Genomic DNA, 22,093 nt, shown 5'->3' with positions numbered 1-22,093 from the left:
GGTTGTTTATGCAAACAATCAGGTTTTATGTTTCGGTAAAAAGCTTAAATAACCTTAATCAAAATGAAAGACCTGAAATTATTGCCGGCGGGGGCTGTGGTTTGTTGGGTGACACCCTGCCCACCTTGCACCCGCTGCCGGCGGCCCCGGCGTCTCCCGGCGGCTCAGCACCAAGGCCCATGTGGGAGATGCTTTGCTCCAGCCCAGCGTTGCTGCCAGAGGGTCTGAGCCGTCCCCTGGGTGCTGCTGGCACGGGGGGTCCCGGTGCCCTTCGGCGTCACGTCCTGCAAGCCCCAGCCTGGCCCTGCGGCTGGGGGCGCGGAGGGTCAGGGACCCTTTGCCCGCAGCCACCCGCGAGAGCCCGGCACGCCTGCCCCTTCCTCCCCCTCACCCAGAGATCATTAACTAAAACTCCAGAGGCATTAATCAGCCAGGGTAATAACCCAAGGAGGGAAGGGCAGGCTCGGGGTGGCCGTTGGGGGCAGCGGCGGGGTGCTGGGGTGCAAGTTTGCTGTGCTGGCTGGACATCTTTGCCACAGGCACCTCTGGGACTCCCTGCTCCGGGTGCTGAGCGCCCGACCCTCCGGTTCTGGCCCCACAGGACCCCTTGTCACCACGTATGTGTCTATAAACGTGGGAGCACCCCTTTGCACCGAGGTGCAGCGTCAGGCCGAGGGGATGCAGGAGATGTCAGCCAGCGACTGATCCAGCACGCTGCCGCCATCCCACCTCGCATCACCCGGGGTGCACCGACAGCACCAGCGCACCCCGGTGCCGGGAGAAAATACCTGCAGCCCCAGCTGGGGTCAGGCACGGCAGCGCGAGGTGGCACAGGGGACTGCGCCCGCCCGGGGTCCGGCACGGCGAGGCGGGGAGCAGGGCTTGCTCTGGAGGGCCGTACCCGTCGGCGCTGCCTCCCCGCACACCCCGAGTTTCTGGTGGAGTAATAAGCTATGCATGTAGTGTAGAAATAAAACATGTTCTGCAGAACAAATGATGTTAATTTGCTGAGAGGCTCTGAAGCTGAGTATTAGCGAAATGCCTTGAGGGAGAGAGCGGCAGCTGTGCTGGAATTAATGGCAACGTGCCGAATTAGCACCGCTATGCATCATAGTCAGAGGGAAAAATTACCGGAGAGAGGGGGAAAACAACCCCCTCCGCGCACCAGCCCCGACCCTGGGGCACGCTGCGGAGCGGAGCCGGAGCCGGCCGCGGCGGGTTCGGGTGTCCGTGGGCTGCCCTCGCCCCAGCCGTGCCCCGGCACGTGGTGGGGGAGGCTGCTTGCTCTGAGCCCGATGGCCTCCTCTGCGAAGGTGTGTCCTTCCAGGGTGCTCAGCATCCCTCTGGGATGCTCGACATCCTTCCAGGGTGCTCAGCATCCCTCTGGACCAAACTGTGCCATTGCACCCCACCCTGCTCCAAGGGACCTTCTCCCCCAGGGTCTGCATCCCTACTGCTCCTCCATTCCTTCCCCTCCTTTCTGGGGGCTATTCATCTCCTTGTCTGTTTATTTCTTCTATTTATTCCTGGCGGTTGAGCACCTAAAGTCTGTAGATCCTCACTGATTACTAACAGTGCAGCTGGTTTATGGCTCCGCAGCCTCCTCCGGAGCATCCGTCTTCCTTCCCCTCCGCCTTCTGCCCGACAGCCCGCCACGGCGTGCCCCGGCTACCGGGAGCACGCTGCAGATTGTGCCTTACCCCCTAATGGATGGTTCCAGTAAAATCCACGCCTCTGATGAATATTTAACACCAACATCCAACTCTGCTGCCTGGCAGGGGGTTGGTTCGGCTGGTCCCGCTGCGGCTGCAGGGTCAGGGCTGCGGAGCCGGCTGTGGCCGCGGTTCTGCCGGGTCTCACAAGAAGCCGGGCTTAGCCCTTGCGTGGCTGAACCCAGGCCCGGGCAGACAGCAGTGAGCAGTTAGCCCAGCGGAGACTGGGGCTGGTGACATCCCGAGCCAGTTCCCGAGTGAATCCCTCGTCACCCCGTGTGTCCGTCGCAGCCCGCGGCCGCCCATCCCCAGCATAAAACATCTCCCTTTTTGTCTTGCCACCCTCAGCCTTTTCTCCCACTTTTGCCTCTGCAGATCCCCAGCCCCGTGGGTGCCGCCTTCCTCGGGGGACGAGGCCACGCTGGACGGAGCAGCCCCCAGCCTGGCCCCGGACACCACCGTGCCACCCAGCCCCGAGGCAGGAGGGTCCTGGGGCGGGGGCTCCGCCTGGCCCCGGACACCACCGTGCCACCCAGCCCCGAGGCAGGAGGGTCCTGGGGCGGGGGCTCCGCCTGGCCGAGCCGGGGCCGCGCGCTGTGATGGATGTGGATGTGCCGCTGGTCTGGTCCTTGCTGGGATGCGCCAATGACTGCCGGGCACCGAACCCGCTGGGATGTGGCAACGGGGATGGGACCCCCCTGCGGCCCCCCTGCAGCCGTCGGGTTTCAGCACCCACAGGAGCCTGGCCATGCGAAGGACGAGGTTTATCCGTCCGGAGGTTTATCCACCCAAACACCGGTACAGGTGGAGTTTTACCAAACACACTCAGGCCCTGCCGGCTGCCTCGGGGGCCAGGATTCAGGAGAAACGTGCTCCCAGCCTCGCTCCGGACCACGGCAGCGTGGGAGGGTGATGGTGGCATCACTCACAGGGACCTGCACGGACCCACCGAGGGCTGCTCGGGGCACCGTAGGTCCTGACTCCGACCTCGCGGCCCCATGTCCCGGGGATGCTCCGGCGCGGCTGCCCCGTCCCCACCCCAAGCTGGGAGCTCTGGGTGCACAGGGCTCGGCTCCGCAGCGCGGGGCCATCCCACCCCTCCATCCCTGGGCTGGGAAATCTTATAACCCGGTTGTATTTGGAGCAGGAGGGGAGAAGAGGGAGGAGGATGCTGTGGGGTGCTGCGGGTGCTGCGGGTGCTGCAGGCATGGGTGCCCGGGCGCGGGCAGGGCAGCGGGGGCTGCCGGTCACTGCCAGGTTACATCTGCCGGGGCACGCAAGAGTGACTCCAGATGCATTAGAAGTGCCGTGCTCCAATTTCAATTTCATCGTCTCACAATCATTTTCAGGCTCCTCTTAGTGCCACATTAACGAAGCCTGCTCGTTTGAATGCATAATTAGCCCAAGCATTCTACCTCGCTAATTTCGAAGCAAGAGTGGGGGGTGGGGGGGGGAATTTGCATATTAATTTAGCAGAGGGAGAGAAAAATTGTTTACCACTTGCTTCTTGCTGTTGATCACAGCGGACTTAACTCTTTCCCGGGTGCCATCTGGAGCTGCAGAGCCGGGCGCCTGGCCGGCACGTGGGACAGGACGCAAAAGGTTACGCAGAAGCAATTAAATCCTCCCTGCGGCGCCATGGCCATCCGGACCACCCTGGCTGCCTTTGCTACTGGGAGCCAACTGGGGGCACTGGGGCTGCAGCCCCAGCTGCTCCTGGGAGCGCAGGGCAGGCGAAGGATGGCGGGGACGGAGGTGCAAGTTCCAAGGTGCACCCCAGCCCTGCTCCCCATGTGGCCCTGGGGTGAAAAGTGCTATTGTCACCCCCCTCAGGGTGCCAAGGTCCCATCCGGGGTCTGTCCCTGCCGTCCTTGGCAAAGCTGGCGTGGTGCCAGGGATGCCCAACAGCATCACCCCTCCTGGGTCCATGCAAAGTGCACCCTGTCACCCTCGGTGTGTCCGCTCCGAGGGGACAGCTCTGTTCCCACGTCCCCCTTGCTTTTTAACACCACCCCCCCATAATATGATGTTGGATGCTGACATTTCCCATCCCCAACAGCCCTTTGCAACGGGGTCGCTCATGGCATCGGCGTGCAGACACGATGCACCCACAGAGCACCCGTGGATTGGGGTGGGCAGCCTTGCTGAGCACCGACAACTCGCTACACCCCCCGCCGCTGTCTCCCTTTGTTTGGGAGTCTGTGGGCGTCTTGAGCCGAGGTTGGAGGTAATTTGTCTGTCTCCTGCAGCGGGCTGTCATCTCGCATCTGCGAACCAGTTCCATTTGCACTGCCATTAAAAAATCTCAGGTCTGACAGGTAGTAAAACAAAAAATAAAAAAAAAAAGGAGAAAAGCCTAAAAAAAACCCCAAACCCAGCTGAGGAACTCCTGGGCAACAGGATGCTGCAAATATCGTGGGCTTGTCGCATCTGCGACCACCCTCAAATCCAGCTACCGCTGGATTTGAGGGTGGTCGCAGATGCGCCGAGCCATATTTTAGCTTTTGGACCTGCATCCCCACCTCATCCGGGCTCCCCAAAAAGGCTGAATCACCCCCGGAGAGCCCCCGCCCCGACTGCGCACCCCATCTCGCTGGCTCGGAGCCATCCCAGCACGTCACAGCGATCTGGGGGACAGCCTCCGTCGCTGGCATCCCCGGCTGGCTCCTGCATCCGAGCCGGCGTGGTGCAGGGAGATGCACGAGGGGTTCATCCTGCACCCGCGCATGCTGCCAGCCTGCAGAGCCGCGTGGCCAGGGGACACCCCGCATGTGGGTGTGGGTCTCTGCCGTGGCCGGAGCGGTGTCGGCGCTGCCGCGGCGCGCGGGGCCGGCTCGCAGAGGGTTAACAGCTGATTACAGCCTTTGTCTCTGCATCAGTGTACATAATGCACCCCGCATTTGCATACTGCAGTGTGCGCTCAATTAAAATGAACTTTTAATTTCTTCTAAGTAAATTACTTCTTCCCGGTACGTGACGCGCACAAATGTCAGAATAATGGGAGAGCCTTAATGAGCTGGGAACGAGGGGCGGGGAGGGGAGCACCGGGGCCCCGGCCCCCCGGGCTGCTCTGCAGCCTGCAGCCTCCCTGCCAGGGGAAAGGACTGATCCTGCCTTCTTCTGCCTCCCCCGTTGGGGCCTGGGACACCCCTGCTGCCAGCACGTCTCCTGGGCAGGGCAGGCCCGGAGAGCCCTGGGGTCCCCACCTCCTCCTGCCCACACCGCTGCAAGGAGCTGAGCTCCGGGTCCTGCCCGCATCCTGGCATCCACGGGTGTCTGGGGACACAGGGACATCGGAGCGTCCCTGCAAGGGGCTGAGCTCTGGGTCCTGCCCGTATCCTGGCATCCACGGGTGTCTGGGGACACAGGGACATCGGAGCGTCCCTGCAAGGGGCTGAGCTCCGGGTCCTGCCCGCATCCTGGCACACGTGCACCCCTCACCATCCCAAAAAGGCTCCCTGGGGCATCTTCTGCCCAGGGTGCCCCATGCCACTCCAGGGGACCCCACAGCCTGCTCTGCCCTCCCCACCGCAGCGTGGGGACGATGCTGGGGAGGGACGGGGAGCCCCGCACCCCGACCCTCCCGACTGCCTCCCGCCCGGGGCCAGGGCCGGCCGTGTGTCCGCGGGGGCCAGATGGCAGGCGAGATTACTGGAATTTGATTTTCAGATAAATCACAAACCTGGATGAGCGAGCGCTGCTCCAGATGCATTATCCGTAATCCCCTGGAAGGGAACCTTTCGGAGGAGACGGTCCTTGTGCCAGCTCGGCAGCAGCTGGGTAATCCCGGCCGGCAGCGCGTCCCCACGCAGCCCGGGGGGATCAGCTGCTCCCCAGCCGCACCACGGTGTGTCACCCGTCCTCGCCGCGACCCACATTTGGTCCTGCCGAGGCCGGATGGGAGCAGATGGGGCCAGATGGAGTCACACCAGGAGCACGCGGGCACCAGGATGAGCCCGTGCCGGCGGTGCCCGTGCCCGGCTGTCGTGCCCGCTCGGCTGAGCGCTGCGGGAGGAGGCCAAGGGGATGGGGGGTGTCGCTGCCGGGCTCTCCCCACCCTGCTTCTCCCCATCAGTGATGCCCAGAGCATCCCCATGCTGCCCGGTACTCCCAGCGCAGGGGCCATAGAGAGCCCCCCTTCGCTCACCCCCACCATGCCCAGCCTGGCAACACCAACAGCGTTGCTCGGTTAAGTCGTAAGGATGCATCTCCCCTCATTGCACTGATTAATTGGGACGTGGGAATGACTCCCAGGCCACGGGACCAGCCCTGCAGGAGTGGCTGAGGAAGAGGAGGGAAGGGACAGGATGGCTGCCCGTGGCCCTCCCTGGGGTCGCGGAGCCGGGGAGGGCAGGGGGGTGCAAGCACCCAGCTCCCTGGTGGTGCTCGGGCTGTGCTGGGGGCTGCGGCTTGCTCTTGCTCTCCGCTCCAGCTTGGGGCCGTGCTTTGGGGGCACATTGGGCTTTTGGGGGTTCTTGGTTGGGCAGCAGCTTCCCCAGGGCTGGCTCATCCCCACCTTTGGGAGCAGCGTCCTGCAGCTCCCCCCTCTCCTTCAGAAGCACAAATTCGGGGAGCCCCCCCAACTTCTGCAAATAAATGCAAAGTGCAAGCAGGGGGGATGCAAGATCCAGTGCAGAGCCCTCCGTCTCCCCGCGCCACCCAGCCAAGCGCAGCCGCGGCCCCGGGGCTGACCCCGGTCTCCCGGGCGGCGGTGGTGGGGTCATGCCCGCCCCGAGACAGGCCATCCATCACGCACCGGGAACGGCAAAATAGGCAACGGTGCATCGCGGCGCAGAGCAACCGTAACCGGAGGATGTTGCCGATCAATGGACGCATTAACCTGAGCCCGCACCCCCTCCCCGGGGGCCGGGGGTGGACGGGAGGAGGCGGCGGATATTAATTCCTCTCCGGCTCCCAACGGAAGAGGAGATGTGAAAAGCCGAGGGGGAAAGCGAAGCTTTGTCTGGCTGCTCCTGATGCCTTGCGCGAGCGCGGCTCTGGGAATGCCAGCAGCACGTGTTTGAGGACAGTCCCCACACAGCTCAGCCCTGTCCCACCTAAGGGGAAGGGTCCCCCCAAAGGGGAAGGGTCCCCCAGGCCGGTTGGGACACCGAGACTATTAGTGAACGCATATTTGTAGAAGCCAAAAGAAATACCAACCCATGGCCATCGCTGGACTCCGCTTGGTTTTTTTTCTCCCCAAATCTCCTCTTTTTGCATCCTCATTTACAGGGTCTGGTAGCCCATCTGCCCAGGCTGGTAGCCTGTCTGGTGGCCCACCTCTCCGCACCCCCAACGTGATGGAGCCCAGAGGCAGCGGAGCCAAATGCCCGCACCTCTGAGGCCAGGCATTACCCATCACCTTCTCCCCCTCGCCGGGCTCGGTGCTCCCCCAGACCCCCCACGGCACGGTCCCAGCAGCAGCTGGTGCGTGCTGGTGTGCGAGCGAGGGAGCGTGCGCCGGCGGCAGCGCGCGGGGGGCGAGCGGGACCGCGCTTTCCCCCCAACGCCAAAATTTACATTGAACCACAAATTAATTTCATAATTTTTTCCTCTCTAATTATGCCAACATCTGCTGCAAGGCCCAAGCTGTGCACATGCATTTTAATACATCCCTCCCCCCGTCTCTCTCGGCACTGAACTTTTCAGTAATTATCGCCAGGAGAAGGGCTCCTTTCTGCGGGAGGGAGAGGCGAAGGCTGGCAGCGGGCAGGAGCACGCAGAGCGAGGTGCAGGCAGCGCGGGGCAGGCAGGGGCGGTGCCCGGGACCCTCCATGTGCAAGGCACCCCGCTGCACCCTGCGCCGGGCTGGAGCCCAGAGTGCTGGCTCTGCCCCGGGGATGCTGCACCGTGCCGGGGCCCCAGGGACCGGCTCTGCCCCGGGGATGCTGCACCGTGCCGGGGCCCCAGGGACCGGCTCTGCCCCGGGGATGCTGCACCGTGCCGGGGCCCCAGGGACCGGCTCTGCCCCGGGGATGCTGCACCGTGCCGGGGCCCCAGGGACCGGCTCTGCCCCGGGGATGCTGCACCGTGCCGGGGCCCCAGGGACCGGCTCTGCCCCGGGGATGCTGCACCGTGCCGGGGCCCCAGGGACCGGCTCTGCCCCGGGGATGCTGCACCGTGCCGGGGCCCCAGGGACCGGCTCTGCCCCGGGGGTGCTGCACCGTGCCGGGGCCCCAGGGACCGGCTCTGCCCCGGGGGTGCTGCACCGTGCCGGGGCCCCAGGGACCGGCTCTGCCCCGGGGATGCTGCACCGTGCCGGGGCCCCAGGGACCGGCTCTGCCCCGGGGGTGCTGCACCGTGCCGGGGCCCCAGGGACCGGCTCTGCCCCGGGGGTGCTGCACCGTGCCGGGGCCCCAGGGACCGGCTCTGCCCCGGGGGTGCTGCACCGTGCCGGGGCCCCAGGGACCGGCTCTGCCCCGGGGATGCTGCACCGTGCCGGGGCCCCAGGGACCGGCTCTGCCCCGGGGGTGCTGCACCGTGCCGGGGCCCCAGGGACCGGCTCTGCCTCCAGGATGCTCTGTCCCATGGCTAGAGGTACCCGGCTCGCCTCGGGGCCGGGGAAGGGCCCCTGCCCCAGGACACCTCGGTCTTGTTTTCACCCAGGCATCTCCAGCCGCATTCACCTTTCCCCGCGCTGCGCAACAGGCTCTGAATCCGGCCCTCTGCTCCTCGGTGTCCTGCCTGCCACAGGAGGGGAGCACCGGGGACGTGTGAGGTCTGGGGTCCCCGGGCTCAGCCTCCAGTGCCCCGTCCCCTGGCCTTGTGCCCGTCACCCGTGGGTCTGGGAGAAGCCAGTGGCCGTGGCAGCCCCCTCCTGTCCCTCGCTGCACGTCTGCTCCCGCACAGGGAGATGTTTCATGGCCTCACTGGCAGATGCAAAAGGTCATTTGGCCGCCGAGTAATTAAAACCTGGCAATTATCAATTTAGAGCAGCAAGCTCCTGGCCTGGCAAGCGCTCCGGTCCTCCCGCGTGAGCTGCGGGATGCAGTCGAGGTGCAGAAATGCGGCAGGCACTGGCGAGGGGATGGGGGGATGATGCACGTCCCTGGTGTGGGACCTCACCTTCAGCACTGGCAGCTCACTGGGGAGCCCGCAGGGATGCCGCGCTCTCATTAAATAGTTCATCAAGTGTTTTAATTAAAAGGTGGGGGATGAAGGTGCTGCTCGGGGCACGGGGTGAGCTTGGCTGCTGCGCTGCGAGGAGGAAAAGCCGCTCTCCTGCTCCGGGCGTGGATGCACGGCCCAACCCCGGGTTCGGGCAGCAGCTCGGAGCTGCCTCTATGATGGGAAGGGGCCCGATCCTGCCCAGGGCTGAGTGCCAAGCGTGCCACAGGCCATGGCACCGATGGCATGATCGAGGGGGTGCAAACTCTTTCCCTCTTCCCTTCTCCCCACTGCCAGGGGTGCTGCCGCTGCAGGACCTGCCCAGTGGCATGGTGTGGGTGGGGAGCCCATTCCCCATCCCAGGGGGGTGGGAGCTGAGCCCCCCTCCACCCCTGCGCTCCTGCAATTAATTACAGCTGTAAAAATCGAGGTGGACGGCAGTGCCGGGGCTGCACTCCGGCTCAGCCTGCAGTGAAGCGGGGATCAGGATCAGACCCCGGGGCTGGGAGGGACTGGGCTTTGGGTCGTGCATGAGCTCTGGCGGTGGCAGGGGCCTAATCCTGCTCCAGCACCAAGAAAACAGGCAGGGAACTGGTCTCCGATGAGGGAGGCTGCAGAGGAGCAGAGCTGGCAGAAACGGGGGGCTGGCCACCGCTGCGGGACCCCTTCCTGCAGGATGCCCCGTGGCTCGGCACGAGGCGCCCGCCCACCCCACGGAGCATCGTCCCGGGGGGCAGCGGGACACCCTGCACCCTGCCCAGCCGCAGCGCGGGTGCGGCTCTCGCAGCAGCCCAGGTGTGACAGCAGGAGTGGGGCCGCCTCAGCCCCGTTAGGCTGCTGCCGCCCGCCCGGCTCGCAGCCGGGAACAGATGGCAGGCGGCAGAAGCTGCCGATGAATAATACACGTCTAATGAGCGCCGCTCCCAGCCGCCCGCTCGCTCCGGCGCTGCCCCGCACGCGCGCCCGCTCGCTCCATCTGTGCCCGCCGCCCCGCATGGGGCCCCACACCAGGGTGCCCCCCCACGCCTGGCACCCATGGGTCTTGCCTTGTACCAGGGTGCCGCTGCCATGCGCCTGACACCCATGGGTCCTGCCCCATACCAGGGTGCCACTGCCATGGACCTGGCACCCATGGGTCCTGCCTTGTACCAGGGTGCCACTGCCACGGACCTGGCACCCATGGGTCCTGCCCCATACCAAGGTGTCACTGCCATGGACATGGCACCCACAGGTCCTGTCCAATACCGGGGTACCCCTGCCATGAGTTTGGCACTCATGGGTCCTGCCTTGTACCAGGGTGCTCCTGCCATGCGCCTGGCACCCAGGGGTCCTGCCTTGTACGAGGGTGCCCCTGTCATGCACGTGGCACGCATGGATCCTGCCCCATACCTGGGTGTCGCTGCCATGGACCTGGCACCCACGGGTCCTGCCCAATATCGGGGTATCCCTGCCATGAGCTTGGCACCCATGGGTCCTGCCCTGTACAAGGGTGCCCCTGCCATGCGTCTGGCATTCACAGATACCACCCTGTGGGTGCTGAGGCAGCAGGGTGGCCCGGGGAAGGATGCTGGGGACCCACTGAGCACTCCAGATACCTTGCCTGAAAATGCTGCGGTGTCACCAGGCAGCGTCCCCGGCGCGGGGCTGGCAGGGCAGGAGCACGCGGGTGCCACGGCACGTGGCAGCCCAGCACCCACGCCGTGGGCTCAGGAGCCAGCGCAGGCGCCCAGCAGGCAGGACGGGGATCGGCCGCCCGAGCCCCTGCCCGCGGCGCTGCCAAAGGAGCCGCAGCCGGTGCGCAGCCAAACAGCGCGGTGCGGGGGCTCAGCACCACTGGCAGTGGGGTGGATGAGAGGGGTTCCCTCCCCGTCTCGCTGATGAGCTGCTGGCTAATTAGGGCTCTGGGGAGGGCTGCTCCTCTGCTTTGGGGCTTTGGCTGCTGCATCTGGGAACCCAGCATCACTCGGGGTGTGGGAGCCCCGAGTTTCTCCTACTGAGGAGCACGCAGGCGAATTTCCACCATCCAGGCACGCGCATCCTGGTTCTCCAGGCCCGGGATGCTCCGCTCGCCGGCTCCGAGGGGGTTGTGCCTCCATGCCCTGATGCCCCGGCCGATCTCCCGGCCATTGCCATCATCCTGCAGCAAAGCAGTGGTGCTCCCCACCGCGGTCCCCCGTCCCTGCCCGGAGCGGTGTGGGTCAGCGGGCACCCGCAGACAACGCCTCGGGAAGGGGAGGAGGAGGGTGGAAAACAAAACACTGATGGATTGTAAAGCTATTGAAGTGCCAGCGAGTAAACTCCATATTTTTAACGGCATTTAAATGCCTCCAAGCAGATTAATAAGGTCTAGGTAATAGCAGAACCAGTCTATATTTATTCTATCTTAAACGCCAGTTTGTCAGGCTGTATTAATATTGATGGTAAGGCTTGGATTGAGGACAGTAAACGCTGGGACTTCACTTTATCTCTCCCAAACAGGCTGCCTCAGCCCCTTTATCAGGGCTGCGGCTGCGGCAGCAGCTGCCTCTTCAAGGGCTCAGTGCATCCCCTCTCCCCCCCGCTCCCTCTTTTTAATCAGAGGAGGAGAAGTTGCTGGCTTGATCGTTCCATTTTTATCTCTTTTATTTACTCCATTTTCATGTCTTTCAGTGCATATTTTATTCCCATCAAGGCAGGACCATTGATAGCTTAAGCTGTCCCCCCTCGGCTCCCCCCACGCAGCGTGACGGGGAAGGACGAGGGGTAATTACCGGGGAAGTGCCCCCCCATCCCTCCTGCCCCACGGCGGCCGCAGGCAGCGTGGCCCCTCGGCAGGGGCTGAGCTGCGATTCGGGGGGTCTGGGGGGAGCAACGGCTGCTGCCCCATATTCTGTGCCCCTTTGGCCCCCAGCCTTGGGGCTGAGCTGGGGGTGGTGGCTCAGCAGCCGGTGTCCCCCCCCAGCGCCCACTGCCCCCCAGCCCCACGAGCATCCCTCCCTGCTGTCGTGGTGCTGCAGAGGGTCCCGTCCCCGCTGCCACCGATGTCCTGGAGCACCCGGGACCGACCCCACCATCCCACCCCATCATGTCCCATTGGCACAGCCCCGACACAGCCGCAGGGCAGCACTGGGCACACCAGCACCCAAAAAAGTGCTTAAACAGGTGCTGGGTTTCCTGGGGCTGTGCCACGGGGGGAGCACCCACTCGAGTGCCACGGGGCAGAGCGGTCCCACGCTGGCACCCCGTGCGGGAGGGCTTGGGCTGCAGCGGAGGCTGCGGACAAACCCATTTTCTTCCTGAATATTCCCCAAAGCCCAGATTCCTGCCTGGCTCTTCCCTTCCAGCATTTGAAATTCAAAGTACGCTCTGCCTTGATTAGTGCTACAAATCATCCAGCTGGGGAGCAGCCGCGTGGCCACGTGGCTGGGGCGCGGGACCGGCACGGATGGCGTCGCCTCCCCGATCCCGGGCTCTGAATATTCACGGCAAACTGTTTGTACAGCCCTTCTCCTCCAAGAGTGGGAAAAATGATGCAAAGAAATTTGCAAACGATTTCAGACGGGGTATAGCGCTGGCTCTCGGCTCTGCTGGTAATGAATGCAAAATAATCATACTAAATGCTAATTGCAGGAGGAGGGTTGCAGCCTGCCTCAGGTTTTAAAAGATAGTCTGTAAAAATCCATGGCGGGAGCAGGACAAGCTTCAGCTCCTGCCGTGTGCATCCTTGTCCTCCCACCATGGTGGCCCGTGGCTCCCGGCCAGCCCCGGGCACCGGTTGCCAGCCGCTGCGGCACCGTGGCCAGAGCAGCTCCTGCTCCCCCTCGCCCTCCGCCACCAGCAAAGCAACAAGTTGAAGTTAACAGCCATTAGTCCTGGAAACATCAAAGAGCCCCTCTGCTGGAAAATGAAAATCCTCATTAACTAATAAAAAGCCCATCGCTCGCTCTGCCTTTAGTATAATTAACAGCAGCCAAGACTTCAATTAAGGTTTTATCCAAACTTCAAAATGCCACTCTCTCCATAATTACAGTGATCGCAGCGGCTCCAACCTTCAGCGGGGCTCCTCCGGCCGCGCACACGCGTGTGCGTTCACCCGTGCCGCCAGCCGCGCACACGCGTGTGCGCTCAGCCCGTGCTGCCCCGGGGCCAGCAGCGCGGCCGAGGGCGCAGCGCACGGCGCGGCGGGCACGTACATCCCAAATAGGAAATGTTTGTGCAATTGGTGCTTGGCAGGAGCCGGGTGTTTTGCCGGGTGGTTCTGACTTCAGCAGGGAAATATGCTGCCGGCGGGGAGCGGCGGTGCCGAGCGATGGGAACGGGCCAGTTCTCACCACTCTCTCCCCCGCGGCGGCCAGGACGGCAGCGCTCGTCTCGCTCCGGGGATGGGAAAGGCCAGGGGCTGGCGAGCCTCGCGCCGCGCTGTCGCGGGAGGTTCGTCACCCTGTCCCCCGGCCAGCATCCCGGGTGCACGGAGGTGGCCCCGAGCCAGGAGACGGCCCCGATGTCACACCGAGGGAGGGTGGCAGCCTTGGCTGAGCGCCCTGAGCCCGCCTCGGTGCCCGCGGGAGGATGCTGCAGGCAGCAAACCCCTGCCACCCTGCCTGGCACTGGGTGTCCCCAGGCAGGGCCCCAGCCGGGCGCTGCTCGGTGGGCAGGGGACCCCTCCAGCCCCGTCTGTGCAGAACAGCCCGTCCTCGCGCCTCCGAGCAGAAACAAGAGCGCCATGTTCATTTTAGAAGGGAAAATAGTGACTGCGTGGCTTAGTCCTTAAATACCTATAAACCACAACATTTGTAGACTGGTTTTTTCTCTTTTTATTGACCCGATAAAACATTGGCTGGGTTTTTGCCTTGTCTTCCTCCCAGTTCCCAGCCTGGCTTTCCCACGTGCCACTTTTTGCAGCCCCGAGGCTGTGAGATGTCGCTTCCCCAGCCCCCCATCAGTGCCAGTGGCTTTGATTTGCAGTGCTCAGGACCCTGGGATGGTTTTAGGGCAGGAGCTGGGAACCTCTCCCTGATCCTTGTGGAGGCAACGGCCATGGAGCAGCTCCAGAGATGGCCTGGGAATGCAGGGGAATGGTGAGCACCCCAGGGACATGTGGGGATGCTGGGTGCCCTGGGGATGCAGGAGGATGCTGCACGTCCTGGAGATATGGGGGGATGCTTGAGCATCCCAGGGATGCAGGGATGCTGGGTACTCTGGGGATGCAGGGATGCTGGGTGCCCCAGGGATGCAGGAGGATGCCTGAACACCCCAGGGATGCAGGGATACTGGGTGCCCCAGGGACATGCAGGGGGATGCTGGGTGCCCCAGGGACATGCAGGGGGGCGCTGGGTGCCCCAGGGATGTGCAGGGATGCTGAGCATCCCAGGGATGCAGAGGTGCTAAGTGCCCTGAGGATGTGGGGATGCTGGGTGCCCTGGGGATGCGGGGGCATGCCTGAGCACCCCAGGGACATGCAGGGATGCTGGGTGCTGTGCTCATGTGCAGGACAGCAGGTCTCCCACCCCAGATGACCACGAGCCCTTGCTCCCACATGACCCTCGTGGGGACGGGGCGTGAGGTCCAGCCCCGCTGGGTGCAGCGCGTCAGCGCTGCTGTCCCGGGACCCGGCACGGTCGAGGGAGAGTCCGGCTGGGTGCGTCGAGGGAGCAGACACATCAGGAGACGGATACGCAGATGGCAGCTCTCTTGCAGAGACGGGGACCGTAATCCTCCCCATGGGTCCCATTATCATCTCTATCTGGTGAAAAAACTCTCATCCCGGATGTGTCTAATCCTAATCACTCCCTCTCGCACAGGACCACTTCAGACGGGCCAGACGGACAGACGAGGCCTCCTCCTGCCCCGCATATCTGCACAGGCAGCCCCCGGACGGGGGGAGGCCACCCCTTCGCTCCTAATCCCTCTGCCAGGCCTTCATTTAAAAGGGGATTTGCTGTTTATTCCCTCCGCAGGCTGCGCCGTCATTACGGGGGTCAACATCTGACCTGGGAGAGCCTTGTTAAAAAATAATAACGGCACGTTAATTTGGGGGCGGGGTGGGGGGAGATTGGGGGGCTGGGTAATGCACTGGCGAGTTTCCAAGCCCGAGAGCATCGCTTGGGCTCGTTGTCTGTAACGAAAGGCTTGGGTCTCAGCAGCGGTGGCCAGCCAGGGATGCTCACCGAGGTGTCCCCTTCAGCCCTCCCAAAAGACCTCGAAGGTGGTGGAATCCATCCTGGGGGAGGGCGGTTGGGAAATCCCCCCCAGACATCTCCTTATGGGGGGCTGAGATGTGGGCACCGCACGGCCCCTCTCCCCCATGCCAGCCTCCCCACTTGCGCCTTTAATTCAGCCCTCTCCTGCTTGCACGTCCGTATTTATGGTGGGGACGGGCAGAGGGCAGGAGGGTTGTCACGGGGGGGGGGGGTCTCCCGCTGCCCACCCAGCCCCGGGGAGTGCCTGGGGCTGCCGGGGGGGGATTAAATCCAGAAGGGAAAATATCCTGCAGCAGGTGCAGCTTGCGACAGGTCTGAACGGCTGCCAGCCGGCTTGGAAATCCCAAACACATCTGTGCTCATCAGTTGGACACCAGATGGGCCCCGGGTTAGTATTTTGGGCTGGGGTTAGCTTGGGGGGGCTGCGGCGAAGCTGTGGGGGGCTGGCTGCTCTGCCCCGGGATCTCACACCCCGCCTGCATTCCCCCATATACTTAGCCCGGTATTTTTAGTGTGTTTTGCCAGCTGGAGGCCAGACCCCTCTTGGGGTGTGGGGCAAGTTGGGGCTACACTGGAGAGCTCATGAGTCCCTGCCAGGCACTGTGGTTCCCCAAGCCCCAGTCCTGCCCCCCCACTTCTCACCCCAAATCCCCCAGCAAAACCCAGCTCCTCACCCCTCTGGGGTCCTGCGAGCATCCATGAGGCGAGAGCTGCAAAGCCCTGCGCGCACAAAAGCCCTGCCTAAGTGCTAAATATTATTAACGCCCAATATTCTTAGCTGCAGCCGCACATCTAATTCCCCGGCAGATTAGGACCGTCCCAGCCCCAAGAGCATCTTGTCTCCATCCTGGTGTCCTCCTGTCCCCGGCATCAGGCTGGCACAGGGCTGGCTGCATCCTCCCGTGCCCGTGGCTCCAAGCACTCCTGTAGCTGAACAATGCTGGGGCCAGCCCCGTGCACCCCAGCCCCAGGCACCCCAGCCCTATGCACCCCAGCCCCATGCACCCCGGCCCCGTGCACCCCAGCCCCACGGGACGAGAGCTGGAGCTCCCTGTCTGTCCCCTGTCACAGCAGATGCAGCTTCGCCAGCCTCCCGGCTCCCGGCTATTTTTAGGAGCGTGTCGGTGGCTAAACCTGGCACCGTGTGGGCTCGAGGCTTCCCAGCGGTGTGGCAGCTGCCGCCCCGTGCCATGCTTTCGGGTGCCATGTCTCCCCGTGCGAGCCGGGAGCACTGCGAGCACACGTGGGGCTGTGCTCCCTGGCTGGGGTGGGCTCAGCGTAGGACCACGCTGTAGGATGGGAAAATCATCCCGGTGCGGGGATGGCTGCGGCGGGAGAGGAGTTTCCCAGCCCCATGGCACCAAGCCCTTCCTGAGCGAGCGTTGGGCGCAGGGTGGGGGATGGCACCTCCAGCCCCATTTAACGTCCCGCTCCTGAGCGGCAGGAGCAAGGGGCAAGCCCCGATCCCAAGCACGGAGATTAAGAGCCCATGAGGGTCCCCGATGGCTTCACCTGGTGTACCCTAGAAGCAGGGGGGGACATCACCACCCGCCTCTCCCTTTCCGCAGGGCTGGGGCGAACAGGGCACCTCTTCCCTCCCCATCTCGCCCTGAGCCCCGTGGCCCGGCCAAGCTGGGGGCCCGCAGCCTCTCTGATAAGAGGAGGAAGGCGCTGAATGCAGAAACGTGGCTGTGGGAAGCGGAGCCGGCAGGGACTTGCATGCCCATGAGGAGGAGGAGGAGCATGTGTGCCTTCTTCCAGCCCTGCCCCTGCTCAGACAGGGCTGAGGTGGGGGGCTGTGAGGGGCCCTTTCCCCCTACATGTCCCCCCAATCCCACTGCCCCTGTGCATGCACAGACCCATCCCCGTCCCTGTCCCCATCTCCATCCCCACTCCATCCCCATCTCCATCCTCGTCCCCATCCCCATCCCCGTCCCCATCTCTGTCTCCACCCCCATCCCCATCCCCATCTCCATCCCCGTCTCTGTCCCCGTCCCTGTCCCCATCTCCATCTCCGTCTCCGTTCCCATGCCCGTCCCCATCCCCGTCCCCATCCCCATCCCCGTCCCCGTCGCCATCCCAATCCTCATTCCCATCCCAATTCCCGTCCCCATCCCAATTCCCGTCCCCATCCCCATCCCCATCCCCGTCCCCATCCCTGTCCCCGTCCCTATCCCTTGTCCCCCACCCTGAACCCCCGAGGTGCCGGCGCAGCCCCGGGGATGCTTGGGGACGCTGTGCCCGGGGCGCAGAGCCCAGCACCCGGCTGGGTCGGCTGCACATCCCCGCGGCTGGTGACGGCCGTTCTGCTCCTCTCTCCCCCTCCCCTCTCTCTTCCTTTCTGAAAATTGATAATTAACCTTTTGTCCATGGGGCTGTTGTGTTTATTTGGTGCAGGCGGCTGCAGGGCGCTGATATGGAAATCGCAGCCGGCAGGCAGCTCCCCGTCCTCCCCGCAATCTGCAGCCGCGCACAGCCGTTGGGCAGAGATAAGCAGGTGCTTATTCACAGCCCTGCAGCTGCCTGCGAGGGCAGCCCTACCTGATCACTCCAATCTCAGTGAAAAACTACTTGAGGTTAGGCTACCGTGATGGAGAGAGCCGATAGGGACCGCGCCAGACAGCTCCCCCGGCTCCCCGGCTTCGCCTCCGCCCGCGCCTCCTGCCTCCCTCTGCCCGCGTCCTCTCCGCTCCCTCCGTCTCCCTGCTCTGTCTTCCCTCTTATCTCCCTCTCCACATCCCTTTGATTTCTTTTTTTTTCTTTTTTTTTTTTTCCTTTTTTTTTCCTTAAAGAATTCATCTTTGTGTTTCATGTGAACTCTCGGCAGCTCCCGTCTCCCCGGCTTGGCTGCTGCTCTCCTCATCCCCAGCTCCTGCCTTTGCTCCCACATCCACATTTCCCCGGGGTGGAAGAGGCAGATTTGGGCATTGCTGTATAGAAGCCCCATCCCAGCCACATGCTTGCAGGCCAGGGCCGTGCCCCCCCCCGCCCCAAAAGGCAGCACCCGCTTTGGGAGGCGATGGTCTCTTTTTGGTTCCGGCAGCTGCCGGTGGTGTTTTGCTCACGGGTCATTGCTGTGGCTTCCTCTCGCCGCGGGTTTCCCCGCCTGGGCTGGCCGCATCGCTCTCAAACGGAAAGGGGAAGGCAGCGGGGTGCTGCGGGCAGCGGGGTGCTGCGGGCAGTGGGGTGCTGTGGGCAGCGGGGCGTGTGGGCAGTGGGGTGCTGCGGGCAGCGGGGCATGTGGGCAGTGGGGTGCTGCGGGCAGTGGGGTTCTGTGGGCAGTGGGGTACTGCGGGAAGCAGGGTGTGTTGGCAGCGGGGTGCTGCGGGCAGTGGGGTGCTGCAGGCAGCGGGATGCTGCGGGCAGCAGGGCGTGTGGGCAGCGGGGTGCTGTGGGCAGCAGGGTGCTGCAGGCAGCAGGGCGTGTGGGCAGCGGGGTGCTGCAGGCAGCAGGGCGTGTGGGCAGCGGGGTGCTGCGGGCAGCGGGGTGCTGTGGGCAGCGGGATGCTGCGGGCAGCAGGGCATGTGGGCAGCGGGGTGCTGTGGGCAGCGGGATGCTGCGGGCAGCAGGGCGTGTGGGCAGCGGGGTGCTGTGGGCAGCAGGGTGCTGCAGGCAGCAGGGCGTGTGGGCAGCGGGGTGCTGTGGGCAGCAGGGTGCTGCAGGCAGCAGGGCATGTGGGCAGCGGGGTGCTGTGGGCAGCGGGATGCTGCGGGCAGCGGGGCGTGTGGGCAGCGGGGTGCTGTGGGCAGCAGGGTGCTGCAGGCAGCAGGGCGTGTGGGCAGCGGGGTGCTGTGGGCAGTGGGGTGCTGTGGGCAGCGGGGCATGTGGGCAGCGGGGTGCTGCGGGCAGCAGGGTGCTGCAGGCCGTAGGGCGCATGGGCACGGGCAGCACGCGGGGCCAAGTAAGCACCCGCCGGGGCATTCCCGGGGGCCGGGGAAGCGTGCCCTGCCGAGCACGGGGCTGGCGCGGCCCCGGTAAGTGCGAAGGCGGGTGGCGGGCGCGGCAGCGGGGCCCCGGCTGCCCCCCGGGGTTTCTGCCTTCCTGCTGCCCTCTTGCTCTGAGCGTGGGGGCGGTGGGAGCCCGTCCTGCTTCTCCTTTACTGGGGGGGAAGTTTCTGCTCGGCAGCAAGCATGCGGCTCTGACTCAGAGAGAAACTGGCTGGGAGCGCCGGCAGGCTCCCCGGAGGGTGGGCACGGGGGTCACCTGTGCCGGGACAGACCCCGGGACCCCAGGGGTTCCCCCCACGCCAAGGCAGACCCTGTGACCCCAGGGGTTCCCACCACACCAGGGCAGACCCGGGGTCCCCAGGGGTTCCCCCCACGCTGGGGCATTCCCCGTCCCCCGGCAGCCCGGTGCCGCTGGTGCCTGGTGCTTGCAGCTGCGCGGGCAGGTGCTCGCCTGTTTGCCTGCAGAGAAAACCCTCCCGCCGCAGGTGACGTGGGGGACACGGGGCCGCAGCTGGGTGGGATTTTCCTGGCCGGCCCTGAAACCCTCTGGTTTTGACTCACTGCCCCGGGACACTCCCCAGGAGCAGCCGCTGCCATTTAATCCCCTGTGCGCTTTCCGTCTCCCATTGCAGGTGAGCCTGACCCTCGTCGCAGGGTGGTTTGGCAAAACCCTGAGCCGACGATGCCAAGCCCACCTGGGCCATCCCACCAGAAACAAAAGGGGAAGAGGCGAGAGCATGAAACACGGATGGAAACCCTCCTGCAGCCCATGGCTGCCCTCCCCTCCCTGCACCACGCGCTCCCGAAACCTCTGCCAGTCCTCAGTCCACACGCCCGGGCTGCTCTGCCCTCACCAGTGGGGCACGGGCATCTCCAGGGCCGGTAGGATGGAGCTGGGATCCCTCAGCATCGCCGGGATGCAGGATGCGGGTCAGGGGCAGAGGGATGCAGGATGCGGGTCCGGGGCAGAGGCTTGCTGGGGGTAGCTGCAGCGTCCCCCCCTCGAGCGCGCAGCCTGGCTGGGTGCACGCCACCCCGGCTGGGTAGGGGCTGTGCTTTGTAGCCATGTGGCCCTTTCCCCCAGCACATTGGCCCATGCCGGGGCTTCCCCTTGTCTCCCTGCAGCACCCAGACTGTGCTCGCCATCCCCTGGGGCCCCGGGCTGCACCCGGAGGGCAGAGACGCTGCAAACCCTGCCAGTGACACCCCGCTTCGCCCCGCCCTGTCCCACAGCCTGTGCCCCGCAGCACAGCACCCCTGCACCCTGGGACCCTCCTTCCCACTTACACCCCACTGTCCCTTCCCCGTCCCCCCCCTGGAGCCCCAGGCTGGGGGCACGAAGCGGGGAGCCCCAGGTACCATCTGCGGGAGCCCAGGTGGCCGCCGAGACACGCCATCTGCTCAGCCGCCATCGGGGACCGCGCAGGCACTGCTGTATTTTTAGGACACGTTTCCTCCCTCCCACCTGCAGCCCGGAGCTGCCTTTCGGTTTTCTAACAAGTTGTTTCTCTCGCTGGTGGCGGTCGGGGAGCCCGGGCCCCGGCGCGGGGAGGGCTGGCCTGGGGGTGCAGGGAGGGACTGCAAAGGGGGGGCTCCGCACGCTCCGGGGGGGTTATCCCAAGCGCCGAGCAGGCCAGGGCGATGCCTGGAGCCAGGCTGGTGCAGTGGCAGGGAGCCTGGCTGGCTGGTGCATGGTGCTGCTGCGGCAGCTGCGGTTCGAGAGGGCAGTGGCAGCCAGGGGACATTCCCATCCCCATGGTCGTCCCCACGCAAAGGGGCCAGCGGGTTGCAGGGCTGCAGCAAGGGAGGCGAGACTTGCAGCGTGCTGGTCGTGCCAGGCTGCACTGTGCTGGCCATGGTGTGCTATACTGCAGTGGCCATGCCGTGCCAGGCTGCACCACGCTGTGTGGGGTTGCACCACGCTGTGCCGGGCTGCACCATGCTGTGCTGCAGCTACCCCCGTGTTGCACCGGCTATGCTGTGCCGGTTGCATCATACTGCACTGCGCTTCCCACGCCCTTGTGCACCACGCTGTTTTGCATCATGCCGGCCATGCCATGCTGGGCTGCATCATGCCATCTGTGCCACGCTGGCTTGCCAGTGCAGTGCTGCACCTTGAGAGCCATGCCATGCCACGCCACATCATGCTGGCTATGCCGTGCCATGCTGCAGGTGCTGCCTGTGCTGAGCTGCACCCTTGACAGCCATGTTGTGCTGCACCATGCTGGTTCTGCCGTGCCATGCTGCACCACGCCGCCCGTGCCAAGGTGCACCATGACAGCCGTGCCATGCCGTGCTGCACCGTGCTGGTCCTGCCATGCTGCACAGCACTGCCTGTGCCGAGCTGCACCGCGCCGGCCCCTCGCAGTGAGGAAGTGAAGCCGGCGCGAAGGGGAAGTTGTTGGAAAGTCAGACCGGAATGGCTGATAGGGAAGGCAGAGCTGGGCTTGGTCGCAGATGGTTCCTGTTGGGGAAGGACGCGGGCGCAGCTGCCCGGCCTCCCCCCACCCGCCGCATTATCGCTGCCCGGCAGCTGTTCACCTTCCCCCTCGCCATGGGACACGGCTCCGCTGCCACCCCGGCCCCGGCCGTCACATGAACGGCCCCGGCGGCAGGGCAGGCACCGAGCGGGCAGGGCACCCCGTGCCCCACCGGTGCTCAGCATCCCTCTCCCCGGCGCGGCTCCTGCACCAACACGAGGGAGCAGGCTGGCCGCGCCGGCCCCTGTGAGGCTCGCGGGACTGGGGTGCTGACACCCGTCCCCTGGGATGCCCGGGGGACCCCCCAAGCCGGACGGCCACCCCTCCTGGGCCAGGGCGGCAGGCAGGACCGGCCAAGGTAAGGCCGAGGCAGCAGGGGAGGAAGGCGGCGGGTGGCTGTGGCCGTGCCGTGTGCCGTGCCGTGGCGCAGGTGACTTGCCCCGATGTCACACGCAGCCTCGGGCGGGCAGGTGCTCCCCGAGGGTGGCAGCGGCCGGTGCCCATCGGTGCATCCCCATGGGGACCGGCTGGCGGGAGCAGGGAGCCAGGGCATGGCCGAGCCCGCAGCACCAGCACCGCGGGGCACGGTGGGCTCACCGGCACAAGGACCTGTTTGGAGCCCGCTCTGCAATTAACCTTTCCGTAATGAGTAATCGGCCACGACTGGG

The 22,093-nt window shown here is 65.0% G+C and overlaps 1 protein-coding gene across 5 annotated transcripts in view; it reads left to right on the top strand.

Annotated features, from left to right (window-relative positions):
* Positions 1-22,093, top strand: part of LOC142087402 (protein CBFA2T3) — a 305,429-nt gene that overhangs the window by 252,928 nt on the left and 30,408 nt on the right. The window contains exon 1 of one of the 5 annotated variants that reach the window (XM_075161628.1): positions 21,421-21,783. The exons of 3 other annotated variants lie outside the window; for them this stretch is intronic. In XM_075161628.1, coding sequence (XP_075017729.1) covers positions 21,714-21,783 — 70 coding nt within the window. In that variant the 5' untranslated portion in view covers positions 21,421-21,713. Of the gene's footprint in view, positions 1-21,420; positions 21,784-22,093 lie in introns of those variants that run through there. One more of the 5 variants, XM_075161629.1, reaches the window with a different exon arrangement.

The sequence above is a fragment of the Calonectris borealis genome, chromosome 12 (assembly GCF_964195595.1).
Source record: "Calonectris borealis chromosome 12, bCalBor7.hap1.2, whole genome shotgun sequence".
NCBI lineage: Eukaryota > Metazoa > Chordata > Aves > Procellariiformes > Procellariidae > Calonectris > Calonectris borealis.
This window is presented reverse-complemented; position numbering and strand designations above follow the sequence as displayed.